This window comes from Plectrocnemia conspersa, unplaced genomic scaffold, assembly GCF_051122295.1.
Source record: "Plectrocnemia conspersa isolate PC_06_02 unplaced genomic scaffold, ASM5112229v1 ptg000012l, whole genome shotgun sequence".
NCBI lineage: Eukaryota > Metazoa > Arthropoda > Insecta > Trichoptera > Polycentropodidae > Plectrocnemia > Plectrocnemia conspersa.
Window position 1 is genome coordinate 19,020,780 of NW_028277176.1, and position 23,765 is coordinate 19,044,544.

The 23,765-nt window shown below is 30.6% G+C and overlaps 1 protein-coding gene across 6 annotated transcripts in view; it reads right to left on the minus strand.

Annotated features, from left to right (window-relative positions):
* LOC148228496 (uncharacterized) overlaps positions 1 to 23,765 on the minus strand; it is a 215,339-nt gene that overhangs the window by 63,067 nt on the left and 128,507 nt on the right. For all 6 annotated transcript variants that reach the window (XM_088199036.1, XM_088199032.1, XM_088199033.1 and 3 more), the window contains one exon: positions 12,043 to 12,137. In XM_088199036.1, the coding sequence (XP_088055162.1) occupies positions 12,043 to 12,093 (51 nt within the window). In that variant the 5' untranslated portion in view covers positions 12,094 to 12,137. The remainder of the gene's footprint in view (positions 1 to 12,042; positions 12,138 to 23,765) is intronic.

Sequence of the window (23,765 nt, forward strand, 5' to 3'; positions counted from 1 at the left end):
AACTTATCATAGTACCAAGGGTGTTTGTTTACCCGATATGCCTTTATCTCCGAGTAAGCCATAGTACCGTTTAACTCAACTCAACCTCTTTATTATATTATTACATCGAAGAATCGCTAGCTTTTCAATATTACCAAAACATTTTTTTGTTGTTAAAAAAGTTATATCTTTCACCGTAATTGATTTCACGTTTAAAATACTCGTATGTGTGACATTCCGTGAATGTTTGTTAGCATTGTCATTGGACAACTTAAGCAGTAGTGCGGTGAAAGAAGCGATGGCTATTTTTAACAGAAAGAATGTGTACTAATGGCGTCGTTAGTTAGATAATAAAAAACGCTGCTTATATCTGTTCTTTATTATATTTCGCTTTATGCATTTTAATGCATTAAATTAAGGCTAACGAGTGTTGCTTTTTTATTTTTATTATAATATAATATAATAATATTTATAAGCGAATAATTGAAATTTTAAGTTATATATGTAGATGTATAATATGTGGTGATATAAGTTTACTTTTGTTACATTATATAAGATCTGAAGATGACACTTCAATGATAAATTAAATGATCCTGTCAAGAAGTGTTGCTATCTATTTCTCATTGAACAATCTAACGAGGGTGCCTTAAACAACTTCAATGGAAAAGTTTTTACTTAAAAAAGCTTCTTATTTTTCTTCTTAATTATATATTAATGCCAAAAGTTATTTCCATTTATACTTTAGTCATCTTGTAGGATAAAAAGAACGATTACTATTACAGACAATCTTCGCGGGGAGGACATAAATATGAATAACGATAAACGAATCGGTGAGACCGTTGTCGGGATTAAAAATTCAGATTTAACCATTTACTCTCAAATTGGCCTTTGCGAGAATCAGCGGAGTTTTCTCGATTTTGTAACGGAATTAGATTAACTGGGTACGTGCGAGAAACACGATTAAACGATGGCGATTTAGTTAATTTAATCGAGTATTTTTGTATGTCTATTTTACATTTTTATTAAATTTGTTTAAATGGCATTTGAATACAGTCTTGGCTATTTTAATGTCGCATATTTAAGTACATTTATGTACAAAAATGATTTTAACAGGTAAATCAAAGATTCATTTAATTCGTAAAATTGTATTGGTATTGTATAGATGTAAAAGTGTTTTGATATTGTAAAACTTTTATGTAGGACACAAGTATTTTTTAATTTTTTAATATTTCATTATATAATAGTAAATCTATCGCAATCTTAAGGTATTTGATTTTTATTGTATATATCTTGGTGAAATATTTAACGGAAAATCAATAAATTAAATTCAATAGATATTAAACTATAATATATATTATTATAAAATAAAAGTAAATTGCATTATCTGCATTGTTTTATTGAAACCACGATTCAATTTAATTTACATAGATATATAAATTCTGGGTTATTATTGTTTTGTAGATATAATAGAAATTGTGTTAAACCACAATTATATTATATAATATTTAATTAAATATTAATAATAAGGGAAAACAATGTATTATGTGTAATTTAATTAATGTTTATAATGAAAAGCTCTTATTAAAATAACAAAAAATATTTAAATTAAGCAATTTCAATTAAAATACAATTATTATATTGTCAAAATTATTTTTGACGTTCAGTTAATATAATGAGTTATTTATATTTCGGCTGCTTTAGCAATTAATAATTCATTCCAAAAGTAAATAGCTAAATTAAAAGCAGTTTATTTAGGTAAATTTGTTCGCTTTTTTTAAACTAAAACAATTCGTTCATTAAAATAAATAAAAATCTGCAGGTATTTTGTTTTGGTCATTCTGGGAATTAAATCACTACACTTCTAATGTACGGGAAATATTTGTGAAGTAGAGACATACGTATAAATAAGTATTTTATTTTTAAATTCAACATAATTACTTTTAGCTTGAGAAAGAGTTTTTAATGAAACGTAATATAATATTCGCTATAGGTCTCTTTTTTGGCGGCTAAAGCGCGCTTTTTCCAATTTAATCTATCTCTAATTATTTTATAAAGTCACTATTTTTTTCTATAATAGTAATTGTGACTTTCATCTGCTTTAAATCCACAACATTTCATAATGATAGATATTATACATTATTTTTTTATTATTATACGCATGTAGATGTCTCACACGCAACTGCTTGTACATATCACTGTTCAAACATATCGTTCTCCGTTCAGAATAAACAAAAACTGATAAAGCTCCTCACTTATCGACCTTAAATCCGTTAAATGAGGAGTACCTGTATTATTTTTCATTATAAATATTTTATGTACATATAAAAATAAATAAATTGATGTACCTAAATGACGTTACTATTACGGCAAACTTTTTAGAGCCTCCCAGAAGCTCGTAATACACGTGTTAAACGTTCTCGACGAGAGATATAAATCCATTAAGGAGCTCGCACATATTACCACGTAGCAATAAAAATAATTTTAGTGGTCAATGAAAGGGAATTTATGACTTTGTAGCAACGTCCACCGCACGGTGCCGAGATAAGGAGAGAGAGCTCGTCCCGGGATGCTGCGTTATCTCGCGCTCGTAAAGAGATCATCTCGTCCCGATGGACGTTCGCTTTGCCGTTTTATAATGTAAAAAGTTTTAATATTTGTGTGCGTTTTATACTCTACGAGTGGAGCAGGTGACACGGACATAATTTCATTTTGATATTGTTCAAAGCTTGTATAAAATATATAAATATACCTAGTTTAAGACGAAGGGCAGACATATTGTCAAATAAAAATATCATATATACGAACACAAAAATCTTTCTATATTGTAACTACATATCTAAAATAAATGTTTCGAATGCAGGAGCTAATTATTTATATTTTTAAGTTGAAATATACTCATTTATCTCGACAGCTTCACCGGTAAATTTATAAACTTGCCAGTTAACTGCTTTTACTGTGACTCATTCTGGTGGAATGTCTGGCTCGAGCGCCGACGTCTCAATTGTCAGTCATATTAATTATTTATCATGCTTTACAACCACAATTGTGACTAGGGATGTTCCTCGGTCGTTTCATCGAGACAACGTTATAATAAAGCGTTTATGTTTATTAGTCGTGAGATCCAATGTAATAATAATTGTGGTACATAATAAAATATGAGATTTCATCGAATTGCTTGGTTAAAAATAAATTTATTAAATTATTATTTAAAATTTAAATTTTAATATTAAAATATTATAATGAAATGTAAATACATATAATATATAATATAAATATTACACACGTCCATGTTCCATATTTGCATAAAAAATATTTTATATTATAGAGAAAAGTTTTGCACTTTTATTATACATATAAATTATGTACTGATTTGATTATGTTATAACTTATATCAGATTTTTTAAAATAAATCGGTGGAATGCAAAATATAATTTAAGTTAGACTTTGTTTGTGACAAAAAATTGAATTAAATATTTTTACTAGGTTTCCAGCCGATTGTATTTGATTAAAAGCTCGAATAAGATTATTATCAACTCTCGTACAGTGAGCTCTAGCGTCATTAAATTTTCACTGCTTATTATATCATGATTTTTTTAAGATAAAACGCCATTTCCATCATGAGATATAGAGCTTTAAAAACTATCAAAGGTAACTGCATAACATGGAGTAAAAATTAAATCTAATTATATCCAAATACTGAATGAAGCCTAGTGATAAATGATCATACTAGTATTATACAAGCCCTTAAAAAGTAACGTCGCATTTTATATATTTTTGTCTATTTATTATAGAATTTGGCATGAGTTTATTCAATTTTAATTATTCATCACGATATTAGTCCATCTGTTAAGAAAAAATAAACTAATCAAAACATAATACCGGTATTTCAGTACTGTATTCTCAAAATATGAGAATACCGTTATATAAAATATGCTCCCGTATTAAAATACATAGTTAGCATGTCAGATAAAAAAATGCAATAGTTTCAAATAGCGCTTCGTCATTCCGGGGTCAGTTTCCGGGTGTTTTACTTTTAATTACGGCCGACGGTATTCCCAGTGCGAAATTCAGCGGCCGGGTATCTCAATAATTTCCGATCGACATTTTACGAGTGCCCCCGTGCCCCGGGTAATAGAATGCGAGGGTCCGTGGGGGATGGCCGCGAACGTGTTAAGAGTGAAACGTGTGCTGAAATTTACGGCCGGGAGTGTGTTTGATTTATCGCCGTCTAAGTACAGCAGCTAGGAGAGAGCGAGGCATTGTGAGTGCGACAGACCGAGAGGGACACGTGCCGGGAATAAAACATTCCCGGGGCCCTGGCCCTCCGAAGGGTGTACGCAGTATATTCGGAGAGATGCCATTATTCTTCGAAAAATCAAAACATCGGCCCGCTCGCTCTCAACTGCTATTTTGACTGTTATCTACTTTAGGAGAGCTACATAATAGCAGTGAGTTTAGACATTGTACAGAACATTTTATCAGTGCTTACCGCTATTGCGGCCATTAGACAGTATCTAACATTACAAGCAAGCGGCAAGCTACAAAGAAAATAAATTATTATTACATAAAAACCATAGAGCTTTCGATTTTTAAGGCTATAAGAGTGTGACTTTGCAGCCAAACGACAGAAAAGATGATAACACTAGCAAAAATAGTGCTGTATCAAGAATGCGGCTCTTGGAAGGTGTCTATATGACGTGATTTCCACTCACGTGTGGCCTAAATTTTAGTGTGAGAGATCTCTCTTCTCTCTTTTCGTTATTCAAGTGTTCGTTATGGTGACATATAAATTGTGACTAATGATGCAGGTCGTAAAAAAACCCTTACAGAGCTATTACAAAATAAATAAAATAAGTGATTTGTGAAGTGACGCCAATGGCAAATGCTAGGCAATAGAGGAAGTGACAAATTTTATTTTTGTTATTTTTTTTTTTACTTAAATTTGCTTATCTTTGCCAACAATTTATGTTTTATATTTTAAATGTAGAATTTGGATAGGAACTGGTAGTTCTATATAAGTGCTATTAAATTTATGCGTGATAATAAAAAAGGTTAATTAATGTAAAAACATTTTTCATAACCGGTTTCTTAATATCGCCATGAAGGAAATTAAAACAGTTAATTAAGATTTAAGTTTATAAATATTATTATGCAGTGACTATTATTTAGTCAATTTACCGCATTTTTAATATTCAAGTAGATTACCACAACACAAATTAATGGATTGTGCTGCTGAAAAATTAGATGTTTTAAAACTAAGCAATGGTAAGCGGTTGTTTGGGAAGGTAATGAGCGTTGAGTACATTTAAAAGCTAAAATGTGTTAATTCATCAAACTTAAAAACCCATTTATCCTAGGCCATGATAATAGATACGTTACAAGTATTGGAATTAATTTAAGAAATGAATGTTTCTTTCATCATAAATTATATGTAACAATGTTACCAATTAATAAATTCCAGCAAATACTATGATCAAGCGTTATAGAATATGGTTGTGAAATATATGCATAAGTTTCTTTAGAGTATACCTCGATTTCTTTTCTTACATTTCACGCCGGACTTATGTATGTATATGTATATATATAACTATTCTATTTAGGGATAGAAAGCGGGAGCCCACTTGCAAATTTTGCGCAATTTTACGAAGAAGTATTTTTAGTTTGAACGGAATGAAATACCATTTGTGCGAGACAAAATAGTACTGAGCTATAAAGTGCGTGTATATGTAAATATATGAACGAGAACACAAATTTATGTGTATAGGGTAGTTTATTAAACTTCTGTACCGGTTGACGAGGGTTCAGCATGATTTTTTCGGGAAAATTTAGGTGAAAAACGTTCCGTGACATATTTACAAATACAAAAGTAACTTAATAGATTTTTCAGCCTGAAGCAACACGATGACAATAATCAATAGCACATCATATTATCAATTTATACAATCGTGTAAAATTATGGCCCACTTGTACACGCTATATAAATTTTAGTGGTATTGTTATCCGCTTCAAATATCGAGTAATATTTATCTGTCTCTTTGAATTATGCGATGCGCGGATTCTCGTTTGGCCATTTAATTAATGGCCCGATGCAATTTGTTTCATCAGATAACTGTAACCGTAATAACTCATTCCACCGTTGGCAATTTGTTTGGTTAAACTAACTACGTACAATGCACGCAATATACAGGTTGTCCAAAAGTGTCTTTAGCTATAAATATCTGAAGTATAGGCATAAATAATATTTCCTTGCGAATAAACTCGTTGATGCCGCTATAAATAAACAGAAATGCCGAGAAAAGCGATCTAAACATGCGCTTAATATATAAGGGATGTTTTAAAGATCAAAGGACGACTGTTTTACTTGATATAAGCATGTTAAGGGACGCGCGTAATATATTTATAAAAAGATATTTCAATACAGGAGTATTTGTAAAATTTTATCAATATTCTTATCCTATAATATTTCAACCACAATCCATAAAGAATTTTATCGAGTTCTTACGGCACAAGATAATAAGCAAAAAAATCAAAGGGATTTCAATCGGAGTTGTAATGTTATTATATGTATACTATTTCAATACAAATATTATACATAAACAAACTTTGCAAATTTATATATATATATTCATTAAAGTATACATATTTTTAAACTTAGGTAAGTTATATATTTTTATATAATATATAGTCCAGTCTATATGATATGTGGAAATTAAATAATCAAATATATATATATTATACAATTTTTTATAATAGTGTTCTACTAACTATAGCGTAGTCATTTTATATTTAAAAAAATAAGGATGTTTTAAATAAGTAAATGTCAGAAAGGGTTGGGTGCTCCATTATATAAAAGATCACAACAAGCGGTTGCGCGTTGTCGCCTTTGTTTATGTTCCTAAATTTAGGTATTTTATTTTTTAGGCTAGTACAAAATAACTTTTAGTTGAATTTCAGAAGCTAATATTCAACGACTATATACTTTCCACAGCGTGTAGTGGTTGTTTTTTGAGGCTGACAAGTTCTTCAAGTAATTTTGAATCGAATCAATTTTTAAGTTGTATAATAGAGCCTTGAGTTCTTTAACTATTACAATCTAATATTACAATCAACTTTTAAGTTCATTTTTATTGGGTAAAATTGTATTATATGAACATATTTATTTACGTACTTCCGAAACTATATATGTATGTATTTGAAAAGGTAATATCCTATGATTTACGATCTACGTCTTGGTAGCATTTCAGAGACACATTTCACATTTCAGAATCGATCGCCAGCAAATGAAGCATAAGTTCAATATTTTAGAGGCCACCCTTGGGGTGTCTACACCCGTCTCGGGAATCATATCATCCCAGCGTTTGCGGCGGGCGAGAATTCTTCCGGAAATGTGACATGGCCCACAAGTGATGAATACCTAATGCGAATCTTTTGTTTACCCGACACGTGCGCGAATTTGAACCGTCGCAAATTCCTGATACGCTGATTGATAGTGCCAGTGGGAGGTAGGCTTTCGTATTCGGCAGGCGGTATCAACCACATAAATATTCGGTCTAATGAGGACCCCCGTGAATTTGTGATTTGAAACGCAAATGTTGTCCGGGATTTGTATATCTCTCTCTTTTCCTCTCTCTACACAAGTCTTTATTAGACGTGTGCCAAGACTGCGTGGGCCGCTCCATTAGCATAGATTATATGACGAGAAATGTGACATTGAAAAGCTATCGAAAGGAGTATTTACATAGACGTATTTATTGCAGTTATATATTCATATGACAGAAATATTATAATAATAATCTAAAGTATGTTTTTATTTTTTTTCCATGATCCCACTAAAAATTCTGCTTTTACAAAATAATCTGTTGCTAATTTTTAGGTCAATAGTGCTTTAATAAAACAATGTATTATTTGATCTAGTATGTCATTATAATTGTACAGTATATTATTATGTATACGTATATTTTTATTATTGATCAACAGAGAATGAATGATCGTTGAAGAAAACAAACTTCAATAAGATGATGATTTGTTATAATGGATCAGAACTGATCGATCTACTTTGATTGATTACAGAGCGTCGAGTCACAAAAGAATTTCGGACTTCCTTATTTATACCCAAATCGTAGTGAAAATTGTTACTTTACATGTTTCATATTTCGAACTAAATAAAGATAAAAAAACCTCTTTGAATTATTAAAATAAGGGATTTATGTTCGGCGACAGGCAAATTTTATGATTTATTTCTCTGGATAGCACCTATGCATTTTTGCAACCTGCTTGATTATGTATGTTTCTTATCTAATGTAGTTCTAAGATGATTTAAGTAGAGTTGATAGGAAAATCGTAAACAATTTTTTGCCATTTAAATACTACCAAGCTATCTATATTAAAAACTTCCAAAAAAATATGCATATTTTCAGACATCTGGTATAGACTCTGCCATTCTTATGCAGCGGTGTAAAAAATGCCGCGGTTATAAACAATATAAAACTAATCGTACAAATTTAATTTTTAATAAAAAAAGGCTTCATGAATATTTAAAAAAAAATATAATTTTCGATTTAGCACTTTTCTTAAAAAATTAAGTAAAAAATCATGAGAAAAACGCAAGTCACGCGTATCGTTGTAAAAACTGCAGTATCGCTTTGTTTTGATAATTTTCTAAATATCTCTCGTAATTATAACGAATCGCTAAAAACGAGTAATATTTGTGTCAATCAAAGTAAAAATCGATAAAATTAATTCTCGATTCAAGAAGGAATGTTCATTTTACTCAATTGATAAGATAAAAAACAAATAGTAATTCAGTTCAGTTCTGAATTTATATGAATTAATAAAACACTATTTAGCCCATAAGGTCCTATTATGCTACTGAAGATTTTTAATTCATCAAAACTATGCAATATGAAAGAACGATCCTTTTCGCTTCAAACGGTTTTGTTTATTCCAATTCGCATTTTCAAGCCATTGGAATGAATAAGTATCTAGAATTGGAATTGATTTGATCGATAAAAAATCCAATAGAAATATTTTAGAAACAATTATTGGATAAAAAATATATCCATTACGTCTTAATTATTTTTTTACATAAAAATTATTACTAACATGTACATAGCGTTCACACATCAGATATAGCTCTCATAACGACATTATTCCATTTATGGCAGTCGGCTGGGAAGATGGTTTGATGAAGTATTATGTTTAGGCCGGAGTCGCCTACTCGGCCGTGTCCCACGCACCAGTTCAGGGATCGTCAACTTTTGTTATTCAGGCGTTGAACGCCGCACACCAGATGTTTAATAATGTGGGACCGCGATCGAAAAGCGGCTCCGTAATATATGTACGTGTCATCACGTCTTACATTTTTAAACAGAATCGCGCCGCCAGCTTCTCTTTTTGTGCGCCGATATAATATATTTTTTTGCTCTCACATGTGAGGGGGAAGGCATTGTCTTTTTATTAGACTTTAATCTTGCGCATTGGGTTCAACTGCACGGATGTGAAATTGAGGGGAAATGCGGAAATTTATAAGAAGAAAAATATCTTATGAGTGGGAATTATTTTAAATTCAATAAAATTTTAATTTACATTTTTTTCACATACATTTGCATAAGCTATATATAATATTATGTAGAACACAATGTAACAAATAGATAGAGACAGTATATATACTTTTACTAACATGTAAAATTGCTTTATGTTTTTTTTTTAACAATTATTAATAAAAATTAAATAGCCTTGTTAACATATATTATACAATAACCATTTACAAAAAATAGTATTAGCTCAACAAGAACATTTTTATCAATAAAACTTAATTTACGTATATCCGGGCCTACCGAGAGAGGGGACAAATTCCCGGAGCCCAACTGGAAAAAATCACCGCAAGAATATATTTATAAAAAAAGTAAAAATCGACCTTAAATAATTAATCAAAACTAAACTACAGTTGCTTGAGATGTATGTACTTATATATTTCAAGTGTAAGTTCCTTCAGCCATTTTTATACATACAAGAAATAAAAGGAGCGGAAAATTGCATTCAAAAGCATAGACTTTCTAGTAGTACTTTCACAATAAACATTAAAATGCAAAGGGACAGATTGTAGTTTTTTGATGCGGCTCCGTTTGTGTTAAAACTTGTTCGCAAATTATTGTTTTTTAACGTTTAAAAAATATATTCAACGAATGTGAATTATTAGCAGTAAATTTAGGTATTCGATCTGAATTTTTAGATTGAATATCTAAAGAAGAAGCAAATAAATAATGAAAAATCAACTACAGCACCAGCTGAATTATATTTTATTTTTTTTATTTTTTTATTTTATTTATTTATTAACGTAATTCCGCATGAGTATAAAATTACTCATTCTACGGTTACATTTTATTACAGTTTTATGTTAAATATGAAAAATAAAAACTTATACATTAGAAAGTATTTAAACTCTTATCAATTTATTGTTTTTATAGATTGTATTATCGGCAATTTGACAACTGGATTTAATGTAGCATGATCCTTCTTGTTTAGGAGTAGTCTGATTTAAACAGTAGAAGCGAGTTATTTTACTGCTTGAATTTTATAAGGCAGGTCATGTAGTAAAGAGCTTTGCACTCAATTTAGATATGACATGTTGAGAGATGAGATATGTTTGTTGCAAACTTTAACCTCACCGTGATAAGCAAACTTTTGTCCCATGAAACAGTTTCTTAGTTAGTAGCAAATTTTGCCAGTTAAGAGAAACTTACTGAGAATCAATAACTTGTCTGTATCTAGTTAACTAATTAATACAGTTTATAAGAAGGCAAAATATTTCAGCAATAAGATTTTAACGCTAAAATATTACAGCACAACAATTTTAACGCTACTCCGTCACGACATTTTATAAACTGACACTCTGATATTTTTTTAAATATATACATGTAATATATTATCTATGAGCCGAAGTAGGTAATTATTTTAGAATTTTAGATACCTAACATGTATGACCTAGCTCGACTTTATTTAATCATCACGATATTCATCATTGAGATTTGGAAAATCTATGTTAAACTAATCTATGATGAGCGATTATAATTATATATTAACCACTAATTCCAAGCTCCCAGATACAATATAAATTTAAATACACAAAGGTCCATATAGGAGTCAAACCAAGGTTTTTTAGGTCAATAGTCTTATACCACTGGTCTGCAATCAATATTTTTAATATAAATATAAAAAATAAGTTTATAATATAAATATATAATACGAATTTCATTTAAAATAATGTTAATTAATTTTACAGAAATATATATTATAGTTAAATTCACTGCAATCTAACATCAATCTATTGTTTTGATATTTTATAATTAACGTTAATTAATCAGTGCGCAATTATAGAGCAATTCTTTATATTATAGAGTGAAATCTATTTAAAAGTTGATTTTGCAATTGATTTATTTATTTAATTGTATTTTTATTACGTTGTATGTTGGAACGATACAACCGTAAATAGCTCAACAACTTCCATATCCAATTATAGCATATTAAAAAGCGCTTTAGACATTTTCACCGAATCGACGGTGTACTTAATCGCGTCGGGTTTACGAATCAACACTGTCAACTGTAGGATTGACAAACCGCATCGGAAATATCAGTTATTTATATGGTCCGGTTAAAATTAACCCCCTTGTTTGTATGCATTCTCGCTTTGTAGGTTGCACAATTGGATTATGCGCGCGTGTGTGAGTGTTAGTACACGTTGCATGGTTTAGCGAAGTAGTACAATCGATTTGTTAACTAGTGGTCAATCACTGAACCGGGTCAGTAAATATATTTGCCTGTCCTAAATGAGGGATACGAGTCGAATCCCAAAGTGGACAATCGCAATCAGTTTAACTGTGACTATAACGTTTCAATTTGTTGAATTTGGAAACGACCGAGAAAGGATTTTTAATTCGTTTATTTGAGATGATCAATTAATTTGAGGCTAAAGCTTCAACCCTTTATACAGAAACAAGGAGAAAGCTGTATTTGAGAGACTTATATAGAAATAGATAATACATTCCAAAGAGGTACTTTACTCACCCGACTCGTGAATGGTTTTCTTCTAGTCATCTTACAATCTGTATACGTCATGGTTGCTCAACGACGCAAACGCTAATCATCAGTTAAGCCTTGCTCTGAAACAATGAAAATAAACAATACAGACTTGGAGAATTATAAATTGTCATTTTAACGGCCGTTTAATCTACGACAAGAGGTAGATTAGTGACGTTATTATCGTACGCAGGAAAATTAACGGTTAAATTTTAACCGAACGCTACAGAGCGTATTAAGTTACGTGTAGCAATCGGGTTCAAAGGAAAATAAATAAATAATAATGCGTGAAGATCTACACGAGCACCCGCTGTTCGGTAGCTGTTTATTGAATGGAAAATAAAATATCTCTTAGCTATTAATACGATCGAAAAGTTTCATGAATTATATACATACATACATATTCATTTTAAATGCCATCGGTTGCGTCACGTCCGTTTTTTTGTTATTAACTTTTCTTATCTAAATATATGCATCTTAGCGGCATCGCTATATTACAATAAAGTTTTTTTGTAGCAATAAATCAATAATTTAAGATTTAATAAATTAACTAAAATTAAATTATTGACTGAAAATAGTCGCTAAAACTGTAATAAAATATTTAATTTGTAAAAAAATCCAGACAAATAATTTTTATTCAATACAATTAGAATAAAGAAAAATTAACAATATACATATTAAAATACACCTTATTTCCAACCACATATACAAATGTAAAAAGTTTTGTAAGTATAGGCACAATTTTTAGTAAAAAATAATCAGAAATTTCTGTAAGATTATAACATTTATTTTTATGCATTGTTTTAATTCAATTAAAAAAAAATATTAGCATTAAGTCGTCCCATAATTATAAATGCTTTAAAGATAATATTTATAAAACTTAAAATCACACAAATTTATGATCATAAGGATAGTGAGTAAATTTATGACAAAAAACTCTTTTTCCCACGAGTGTTCACGGTGGTTTAATGATTATAAATAAAGATTAATGGATCAGAAAGTATTAAAAATTTTTTTGAATCATCGCTATATTTATGCAATTTATTAACCAAAACATAATAATTTCAACGCTGCTCTCATAACGTCGTGTCCCAGAGTGTAAGATTGGCGCCGCTCCGCAGAGCGAGAGAATAAAAAGAAAGTTGTTCGTGGAAGAAGAAAAAAGAAGCACCACGTACCACATTAAAATTCCACCCCTATAATCCAACACTCGACATATTTCCAACTTACCGCACGCTCAAGGAGGAAATAATTAAATTCCGACCCCGAAAAACTTTTTAACTACTTTTATCACGGCTGTTTTATTTTTTCCTTAGCTCCGTTTTTCCTCCTTGCAGAAACGCAATCGCCCGAGCCGACCCTGCTTTCCTTTTTAGCTTTGACATAATAATAATAATGTTTTAAATTAATGCGCGCGTTTTATTGCGCGTTTCGAGTTTGGGAATTCGGCTCAAACTGCCTGATGAATAATTAAAGCTTGAAATGTGCAACCTCCGGAGAACCCTCTAAACCTCCGAATAATCGCTCCTCGCTCGTCTCATTGTTTTCGCAGTAGCCTTCATATATTTCGATTAAATTAAATTTATATTATAGAAAAATAAATATAATTAAAAAGCACAAGAGAAGAACAAGTGTCTTATACAATAATAGTGATCTATTTCACATAGAATATGTTTAAGCTTAGATTTTTGAAAATCTTTTGAAAACTCAAGTAAATATTTTGAGAGGTGGAAAATTAAAGTTATCCAAAATGAAACATAGTCAAGTATATTGATGAAACGTAGACAAACTTTGATATTGCCTATCTAAAATAAATAGGGCAGTATCTAGCGTTGAACACCTGGGTTTACAACTTAAGAAAAAACACATTTTAAGACTTCGCCCATAAGGGCTTGTCGCCATTGCGGCCCTCAGATCGATACTTAATAGAAAGAATGCATTTACCACAAAAAAATCAAATCCTAACATGCAAATAATTAATCAGATCCATCCTAACATTTTTTATACATATTGCATTTAAAATTAATATAATTGCTAAAATTAAAATAGTATAAATTTCATTTACGTATTCTCTCTACAGCCTTCAATTGATATTGGCTATTCGGTTTTGATTAATAAATTTACTATCGACGCGAATTATGTCGCTAATGGCGCACAAAAGCAACAGACTGACGTGTAATAAATAAAACGTATTAAAAGCTCTCGATATAAACCGGTTTATTTGGCTGACCATAATAAATTTATTAGGTACATGTATATAAATTACAGAAATACAATAATCCATTATGATGTAGGTGAGTTTTATTTTCGATATAAAAATATGGCTTGGATGCTTTATTTTTGGTCAAAATAATAATATTAGTAAGTAATACGAAAAAATTGAAAGAAAACTGATATTTGTTGGAAATTTGCCCGCAACTTGAAATTTTATTGAAACATATTTAAATTAAGGTAGAGAAGCGACTTTTACATATTTTTTTATAATATTATTTATACAAAGGCAAATATGTATTCAAACGAAGTTATTTTTATGTGGTGAATGAATTCTAATCAGAATCTGAAATATTAATATTTTTTATTATTATTTAACAACAGAAAAAGCTCAAATAAAGAGCTTTGCCTTTTACATATTTTTTTTCATAAATTTATTATTATTTAATATTACAGAGACAAAGACGCATTCAAACGAAATTTATTCAATACAAAATTTCCGTTGAAACGCTAATTTAATGGAACGTTCCCAGAAGCGCAAAGTATTATATTCTGTGGACTGATAAACTCGACTGTTCTGGAGGCGTTATATTATTATAATTTTCCGTAACGTTACACCCCAAGTCCAAATTATCGTGGCAAGGTATTAAATATGCGTATTATTAAAGAAATAAGTCATTTATTATATCAGATAGAGAGACTCGGTGTCTGATGTGCAACATGCATAATTCATGCCTAGCTTGGGTGCATACTTGAGCATCTCCATTGTGGCATGGGCGATGAATGGGTCCCGAAGACCTCAACGGTCTCCCACATAAATAATGACCCTCTAATTATTTCCTGCCGCCCCCGTGCCGCGCTTGCGAATAACCGAATCCACCTCAGTTTCGATCTTGTTCCCGGGAAACTTTGGAGCCCCCGGGCAATGGCTGGCTGCAGACGCTTACCCCTAGTCAAATTGCAAAAGCCTGCATGGATGTTAATAATTCGCAATTTCTTTTCTAAAAGAGCCATTTATATTAATGGTCTTATAATTAAAATTGCAATTATGAATTTCTTTGATGTCGGAAAGAAAGGCGTAGAGATCAAAGACCCATAAGATCTGGTCGCTCACCTGTAAAAGGAAGCCTTCAAACAGATCGACAGGCGCTAGACGAAAACTCTCCGGGAATCGCATTTTTAATTCAGGCGAAACCTCTTCTAATCGGTTGTCAAATATCAAAGTATTTTTAATTAAGTTAACATCTATAAGTATCTAAAATGGCGATTAAAGGTATGTATCTTTATCCTATTACTCTAGTGTATTGGTGTCATTCAGTTTTTAAAATATATACTGTGTTATAGAGGAGTGATTGTAATTCTTCAAAACGAGTCGTCCGACATCGAAAAAAGGAGAAGCTCACTTAAATCAATTGCGCAATTAAAGTCCGATCTCGAGAGAGTAATTGAAACTCGTAAATTTCGAACCATCGGCGGCTTCTTTTCTCCTTAATCCGAAATTACAATCTGGGTCTACCCCTTTATTATTTCTCTCAAGAGAAAAAAGTGACTTTTTTTAGATCGTTTTATAAGTGACCACCGTTTCCCTTATGTATTTTTTTTGTACGTCGGTATGTTTTTATCGGCCGAATACCACAAACACCGTCGTCCGTGTCCAGATTGATATCTTGCCTTTCCCTCAAAACTCGCGTCCTTTTGTTGCCCTTTATCAAATTCCACGCAGGATCATCGACAAAGTTGTAAAAAAAAATCGTCAAGCACGACTCAGATTCCGGTCGCATGAAATTGAAGTTCCACCGAATGAAAAGTCGCGATGGGGTAGGGGAGAATTTCATCTCATGCCTGATTTTCATGAAAATTATTAGAAAACGTTCTTTCACATCGAATGAAAAAATATTGATTAATTTTTATATGAAAATGTGTTTAGAATTGGTTTTTCGAGTGACATATTGAGGTTACACACGAAGCTATAAAACAATATATATATATGTATATAAAAATATACTTGTTTAAAGCTTTAAAATGTTATTTTTATACTACAAAAATATATTGAGTTGATTTTGTACAAGTTGAAAATATTTTTTTAAAGTTTTCGAAACGAGTGTAAAGCTATTAATATTATCGCAATTAGATGGCCATAGCTTAAAGTCAATTTATAGAAACGTTACTATTGCTTGTAACATTTTTGTCTATAAAAATAAACGTTCAAAGCTTTTAATATGTCTAATAAAAGTTTCTATTTATATACTATAGTAGTTTCCTGTATTTTAAACAATTTTTCAACATCCCTATTTTAGGATTTTTTAATATTTTTTTGTAAAAAATTTATAAAACTATTTTTATTTAAAAAAAAAATGTCTTTTGCATAAAGTTACCTTTAACTAAGATAACTCAATGTTGCATAAACATAAGATAACGACCAATAGTATAATGGTTAAAAAAATACTTATTGGGTTAAGCAATTGATCCTTCAATAAAAGGATAAAGTAGGCAGGCCTAAAAACGGCCGAAAAGCCTTCAACAAATTTTACAAATATGAGAAGAAGAATTCACGCTAATAAATCCTGAACACCCCTGATACTCACAGGGACGTAATTTCAGCTTTTTCTAAAGGTTGACAAAAGTTATTATTATTTCGATTTCAATAAGATTTATGGTATTCAATTAAATGATATGCATTTTTATGGCGAAACTCAAGAGAGTCCCTATATATAATCTACGACAAAAGCAATAAAATCGTGCCGTCGCTGTTATCTAGCGTTCATATTAAAACTTTTTATAACAATATTACGAGAAGTGATAATATTGTTTTTACGCCTTCCTATTGAAAATTCAGTTTAAATATATTCAAAAAAATACTCTCATATCATAAGTACGTAGTAATATCAGTAAGGTTTGCTATCATATATTTAAAACATAGTGTTTTATCGAAGTATAGACAAACTATGGAGCAATAAGCGAGATGCAAAGTCTGTTTGTACTTTTTTTCCGCTTTTTCCCCCTGAGAGTTGAGTTAGCTTAGTTTGTATTTTGGACTTGACTTAATCCGAGTTTTAAAACCAGTTGGTTTTAGAACTTTCATTAGATTACATTGGATTTGATTATTTCGTGAAGGTCAGGGTTTGGGTTTGAACATAAAATATACGTTTCGCAACTGTCAAATTAAATTTCATAGACATTTTTGAGCAGCATATAGTAATTTCACTATTGCTCATCAATTAGTAAAAATTTATATCTACTGGTGAAAATGTAATTGGACTTCACTAGTGAAAATATAACTTCACCAAAAAATACATATTCACTGAAAAAATTGTATAATACATGATAAGTGTGTAAATGAATATGTATATACTTGTATTCAGTCAGTGGTCGTTTTTTTATTATTTCGATTTAATTCAAATTCATAGTATTTCATTAAATGACATGCATTTTTTTGGCCAAATTCAAAGAGGGTAAAAATGCCCCTACCTGACCCCCTCCCTCAAATGACGTCCCTGGATACGAAGGTGAGGACAGTGGCAAATCGCCGACGTGATTTGAATACGCACATCCGACACAAGTCATACTGTTAAGACAAAGACGCAAAAATAAAGTCAGATCAAGCAGCCTTTGAGATATCAACCATCACCATGACGCCTTCAGGACATATAAAGTTCTTTAAGGTTCAAAGGCATGAGATACATTCCCAAAATTGTATAACCATTGTAGTTTAATGGTACAATGGTGGAACGAGTCAAAATAATTTTATAAAACACTAGATGTCTTTAGCACTCAGATACGAAAAGTCGTTATGTTTTCATTGAAAATATGCTCTAAAACACTAAAATTGTTATAGGCAGTCTTTCCTGAAAGCTATTAGCAAAAACGTAATTGGTCAAGGCTTTTAGCATTTTCAAGATTCTGGATAAAAGTGTCTTCGATATTTTATATCCAGAGGCAAAATTCGTTCAGAAAACAGAAAAATCGGTAAGTCAAAAACGCAGTTTTTTACAGTATTTTTGATTCTTCATAACTAATTAATCTAATTAACATAATCCTTATATCTTATTTTGGGTCAAACTAGTGAGTACTCATCTGAATCCCACAGTGGAAATGTATTTATAAAGAGGCTAAATAGTATTGTAAAGTTCATTTAAAATTAGTAAAAATAATCAATTGCCTATCTTGGGTCATATATATCAATAGACATGAGATATGTTACATATACTAATTTACAAGTAAATAGAAAGAGATTCAGTCTGTTTTTATCTAATAGTTGCTGTTCCAAATTAATAAAGGTTACTGGTGCGAATCGTGTGAATATATGAGGTAAGTAGGGCTTTCAATATGCTTTGATAATGATAGCTACAGTTTTATTAGTGACTTGTACAGGAATATGTTTTCTGTAAAATGAAATTGAGTTTTTGTGAATCTAACAAAGATAGGCGATGGCGAAAAATTAATTGGAACAATTGACACGGGCCCGGGGGCGGATTAGTGGCGTTGTTAGGGTTTAACGGTTGAAATTGTGGCGCGGAACAGTTTAATCTGCAACAGTGCAGCTTTGTGAATTTTAACGGTGAACTTATCTGCCGAGGAAGACCGCGTCGGCTATTACTCCGGCATTAAGGCAGATTATTACTTTTAATCTCCATTGCTGTGCTTCGTCGTTTCGGGTTTAAGCCCGCTTTATTTTTCTCGACGGGGAAGAAACGAGAGACAGGAAGATATGGGAAACACTTCCCGGGAGACATGCGAGACGCCCGAATGAAATTTTAAACTGAGAGCTACACATAAACACACAAAGCATTGTTGTACGGGTCAGATCCATTTGAATATAATGTAGGTGTATAAGCGAATTACCAAAGGGTTTACGAGTTACGTACTATACACGTGCCAATTTTATATTAAGATTCAAAATAATCAGTATACAGTGTGTATTCACTCAATGTATTTGAAATAGCGTATTTAAAAAAATAATATATGAAATGTGGCAATTAGTACAATAAAATACGGGAGTTGGGATGCGGTATACGACCTTGACGAATTTTATAAAAATAACAAATAGTTTGGAAAGTAATATAATATTAAGTAAAAAACATATAATAAACATATAATACTCCACAGAAAATAAAAAAATATCGAAGGCTTTCTACTATTTGTTGACTAAGCTAAAACTAAATCAATCATAAAAAAGTTTTCGTATAATATTTATGCATACAAATATTTATACTTGAAACTATAAACAATGTAAGAACTTGCTCATGATTTAATTCAATAGCTATAGAAATTAATTTAATAAGAGGGTGTAAAATTAGTTATTAGAAACCATCACCATCAATGGTTAAGAATCCACACCTCTCCTTTAATTATAAGCTATGAACAGAAAACATATTTTTAACGTTTTAGAAGATTTTAAGAAAGATGGACGGAGAACTATAATATAAATGTTATATATGCTTTGTTTTATTTTTTTACTTTATAAACTGAACTAATAAATTTATTATCCAAGAAAAAATCTAGCCCATTGAATTTGTATCGTATTCTATATATGTATATTATATCAATACAGCTTATAAGAATTGATCCATCGTTTTCTTGTTACTGTGACAATAAAAAGCTACTCAATATATAGATTTTTTAGATAAAGAAAAGGGCAAAGTTTGTTCTTTGTACGAACTTGGCGATGCCGTCAGTGCTACTTGGATATCAGGTAAAATCGGACCTTCGTCATCCCGCACGAAAGGGCGAATCCAATCGCGAAATCAAATTATTTCCTGGCTGGCACAATGCGTGTCTCATCCCATGAAAAAAGCAGCACAACATACAACTTCCGAAATGTATTATTGCATTTACACATCAATGGCGATGCGAATTTTTCGTAGAGATGTAATAATTCGCTTTTACGTAGCATTAAGCGGTTTAACCATACGCAATTCCGTGTTACAATTATCGCTATCTATTTATGTGCGGTGCAAATAAATGCCTATATAGGTATATACAATACATATATATTATATATATATATATATACATATATATGACATTTTAGTGGAAAATGCCAAGAGATTAGCGCGAATCGGGGTCGTATTATATGCATGAACGGAGACGAGCTGTGTGCGGTGTTAAATGTTGCCGAAAATGTTAATGTTTGTCAAAACTGAGGTTTAGCTTCAAACTGTAATTTCTCTATCTCCTCTACTCACATCTATAAATAAAAAGCATATACAGATAAAATCTACCTGTATACTACTGAATGTGAGATCAGCAGAATTGATTTTAATGAGTTTTTAAATCGTATTTGATATTTATTTGGAAAGGTAAAAAAATAAATATTACTACAAATTGTTAAGCAATGCTATTAAACTAATACATAATATGATGGGATACATAAAAAAAGATTTATACTGCAATCAATCAGTCAAGTGCGAACGAATGTTTAGTGCATATGCTTTAAAACTTTACTTCCTTATTATTATATACATATGTATGTAAATACATATATAATAATAAGGAAGCGAAAGGGATGTTGTTAAAACTTTTTAAATTATTTTAATAATTAAAATAATTTATGAATCTCAATATTTAATATAAATGTACATCTTTAAAAAAGATATTTCGATTATCAAGGTTTTGTGCGAATCCTCTGTCGTATTTAATTTTTTAAAGTATAGTCAAGAAACACTCATATTTTTAATAATTTATATCTATTACTATGTATAATATATTGAATTAGTATTCAATTCATATTATCATGAGTAATAAATAGCTAATCAAGTCGATCAGTTTCCAACGTATCAACCATCAAAAGTAAAATAATCCTTAATTACGCGAAAAAAAACTTATTACATATTTTATCAACCCCATTCACGTAGGCTGTCACGCAAACCTTTTTAATTACATCCTCTTTCTCATTTGTCGTCTGTCAACAGATTTAACAAGTCTCAAAAGAAGTAAAAGAGTGAACTTTGAAACGTAATCTTTTTTTTCTCCACCCGCGCGCTTCTCGGAACATTTTTAAAGTTTTTGGTTTCGGGATTTTGTGTTTTAAACCTTTCAACCGGGATTAACTTCAGATACTTTCTTCTGCCATTAATATCCTGCCGTCGTTTGGTACGTGAGCCGATTTCAACGTCTTTCAACTGGTTTAATTGGTCGCCGTTTTTTACAGCATCTTTTAGCTTCAGTTGAAAACGAATATCCGCTTGATTAATATGAGGCTTACGAGATCCCTTAGGCAAAAGTAATAACTAAATCCTAGGCTACCAACAAGAAAATTGTGATGTTATTCAAATTCTCAAATAACAATAAACAACCCTTAAATCATAAAGTTTATTTTCTATTCATAGGCAGCAGAAACATTCTTCGCGCACAATTCACTGCATATATATTATTCCTTTTTACTATCTTTCATATATTACATTAGTAGTGTGTTTAAAAAATAAATAATGTATAATATTATATATGATGTTTTAAAAACATTAATATTTATTAAAAGCTTTTCCAGCTGAGCAAAACTTCTTAATTCTCGTCTAGACGCGTATAAAACTAGCGATGCTTGAAATCATTACACAAAATCGACTAAGAAGGAAGATAATCTCTCCATCCCCAATTGTCTTAATGAATAGGTTAATTCGTCTAATTTGATAGTGCTTAGTTCTTACGCTATTATTTTGTATACGACCCAACTCCAAATTGGAGCTTTTACAAGCATCGGCATAAATTTAAAGCCTCAATGAATTTACGACCAAATTGTTTCGATATACTATAGATAGCTATGAACTGCGCCGTCTAGGTGTAGAGTATCATTTATTCACTTTGAAACTAGAGGTGGCTGGGTCACGTCCAGTGTTCTCACGCTCCCTCTAAGATAAGATTACCTACTGGGTCATAGTCAGGGTTTGTGTCTTTGTATCTCTCTCTAACCAACTGACCGTCTCTGAAGTTTACTTTCTGATTACCGCTTCTGATGTAGCGCTCGGTTGCGCATTGTTTGTCTGATTAGATCCGATACAAAAAGTTACAGAGGCTGTGTGTGTATATATATGTATATATATATATTTGTCGAGATTTTGTTTAACCCAGGAGGCGCCAGGGAGGTCGCGTGTAAACAAATGCTCTGTTGACTTTTCGGCGAGTATGCTTATTTGTTTAGGCTTAACAGTATTGATTCGTTATGAGAGACGGAAACAAAACAACTTCTCAATATATCGTGTATCGTGTACTTAATTAGCGCGTCTAGGTATCGCACGGGCAAAGCCTCTCAAACAGTTGTTGGGCACTCAGCCAAAAAGCTCGACCGATTATTGTCAGGTGGCAGAGCTCTGGCGCCGATTCCACTTTGGACTTTAGCTCGAAAAGTAATGGTTTGTAAAAGTTTGTCTTGCGACGATATCGACGATGTTAGGCAGCGGTTGCACATGCGATTTGTCAGTGAGCTTTTATAGAAAATGCAACGGTATAAGATTCATTTTCTTAATTTAAACGAAATGTATCTGACATTATAGAAGAGAGCTAAAATTTATGTTTTCATATTTATTTGATAATCATAAACATATTTTTAAGTGAAAGAATAAAGTCAAGCTAAGCCTATTATTCCAGGGTTTTACGAGCAATACCAAAATTTTAAATTATGAAAAAATACATTTTATTGTATAATATTTACTGATTATAATAATTGATTATTGATTTTTTAAATTATAATAAATAAAACTTTTGCTTATACCACTGTTTTTTAAAAAACATAAATTTAAAATATTTACAATTTATAATAAAGTCGTTAGAATTTATGTAAGATTAATATGTGTTTAATTTATTTCATTTTAAAACTGTTTGCAGTTCATATTTTAATTCAAATATAAATCTATAATATTACTCGCATCGTTTTCATTGAAAAATCAACAGAGAGTACTGAAGAGCAGTGTAAATAAAGTAAAAGCATTCAATATTATTTACTAATGAAAATACCATTTATTCAAATTACATCATTTAATCTAAAATATATGTAGACTGGACGATATTTTTTGTGGTATTTTACAAAAATCAGACATCTAGTTTTTATGTAAAGAGCAACTAGCAATATAAAATATATTAGAATGTTAACCTTAACAGCTGTTTATTATCTTTATATATCAACACGTTTAGGTAAAACATGTTTTCAAAAGAGAGAACTTTGAACTGAAGTTGCTTTATTTAACATAGAGGAGATACAAAGTAATGAGATTCGTTTTAGATTATTTCGTTTTATGTTTAAATGTACTCTCATATATTTTACTGTAACTTATTTTAAAATAAAAAAGTATACATAATTCAAAAACCCATTTTATGTAGATGTATATTACTAGCAAATATTTGCTTAATTTAATGAACTAATGATATTAAAATTCACATTATTTATAAAATATATATAAAAAAAAATGTATTTTTATATATATTTAAAATACATATTATTCAAGTAATATAATAAAAAAAAAAATCCAAAACTATTGTATCTCAGTTACAGAAACGACAAATATAACTAA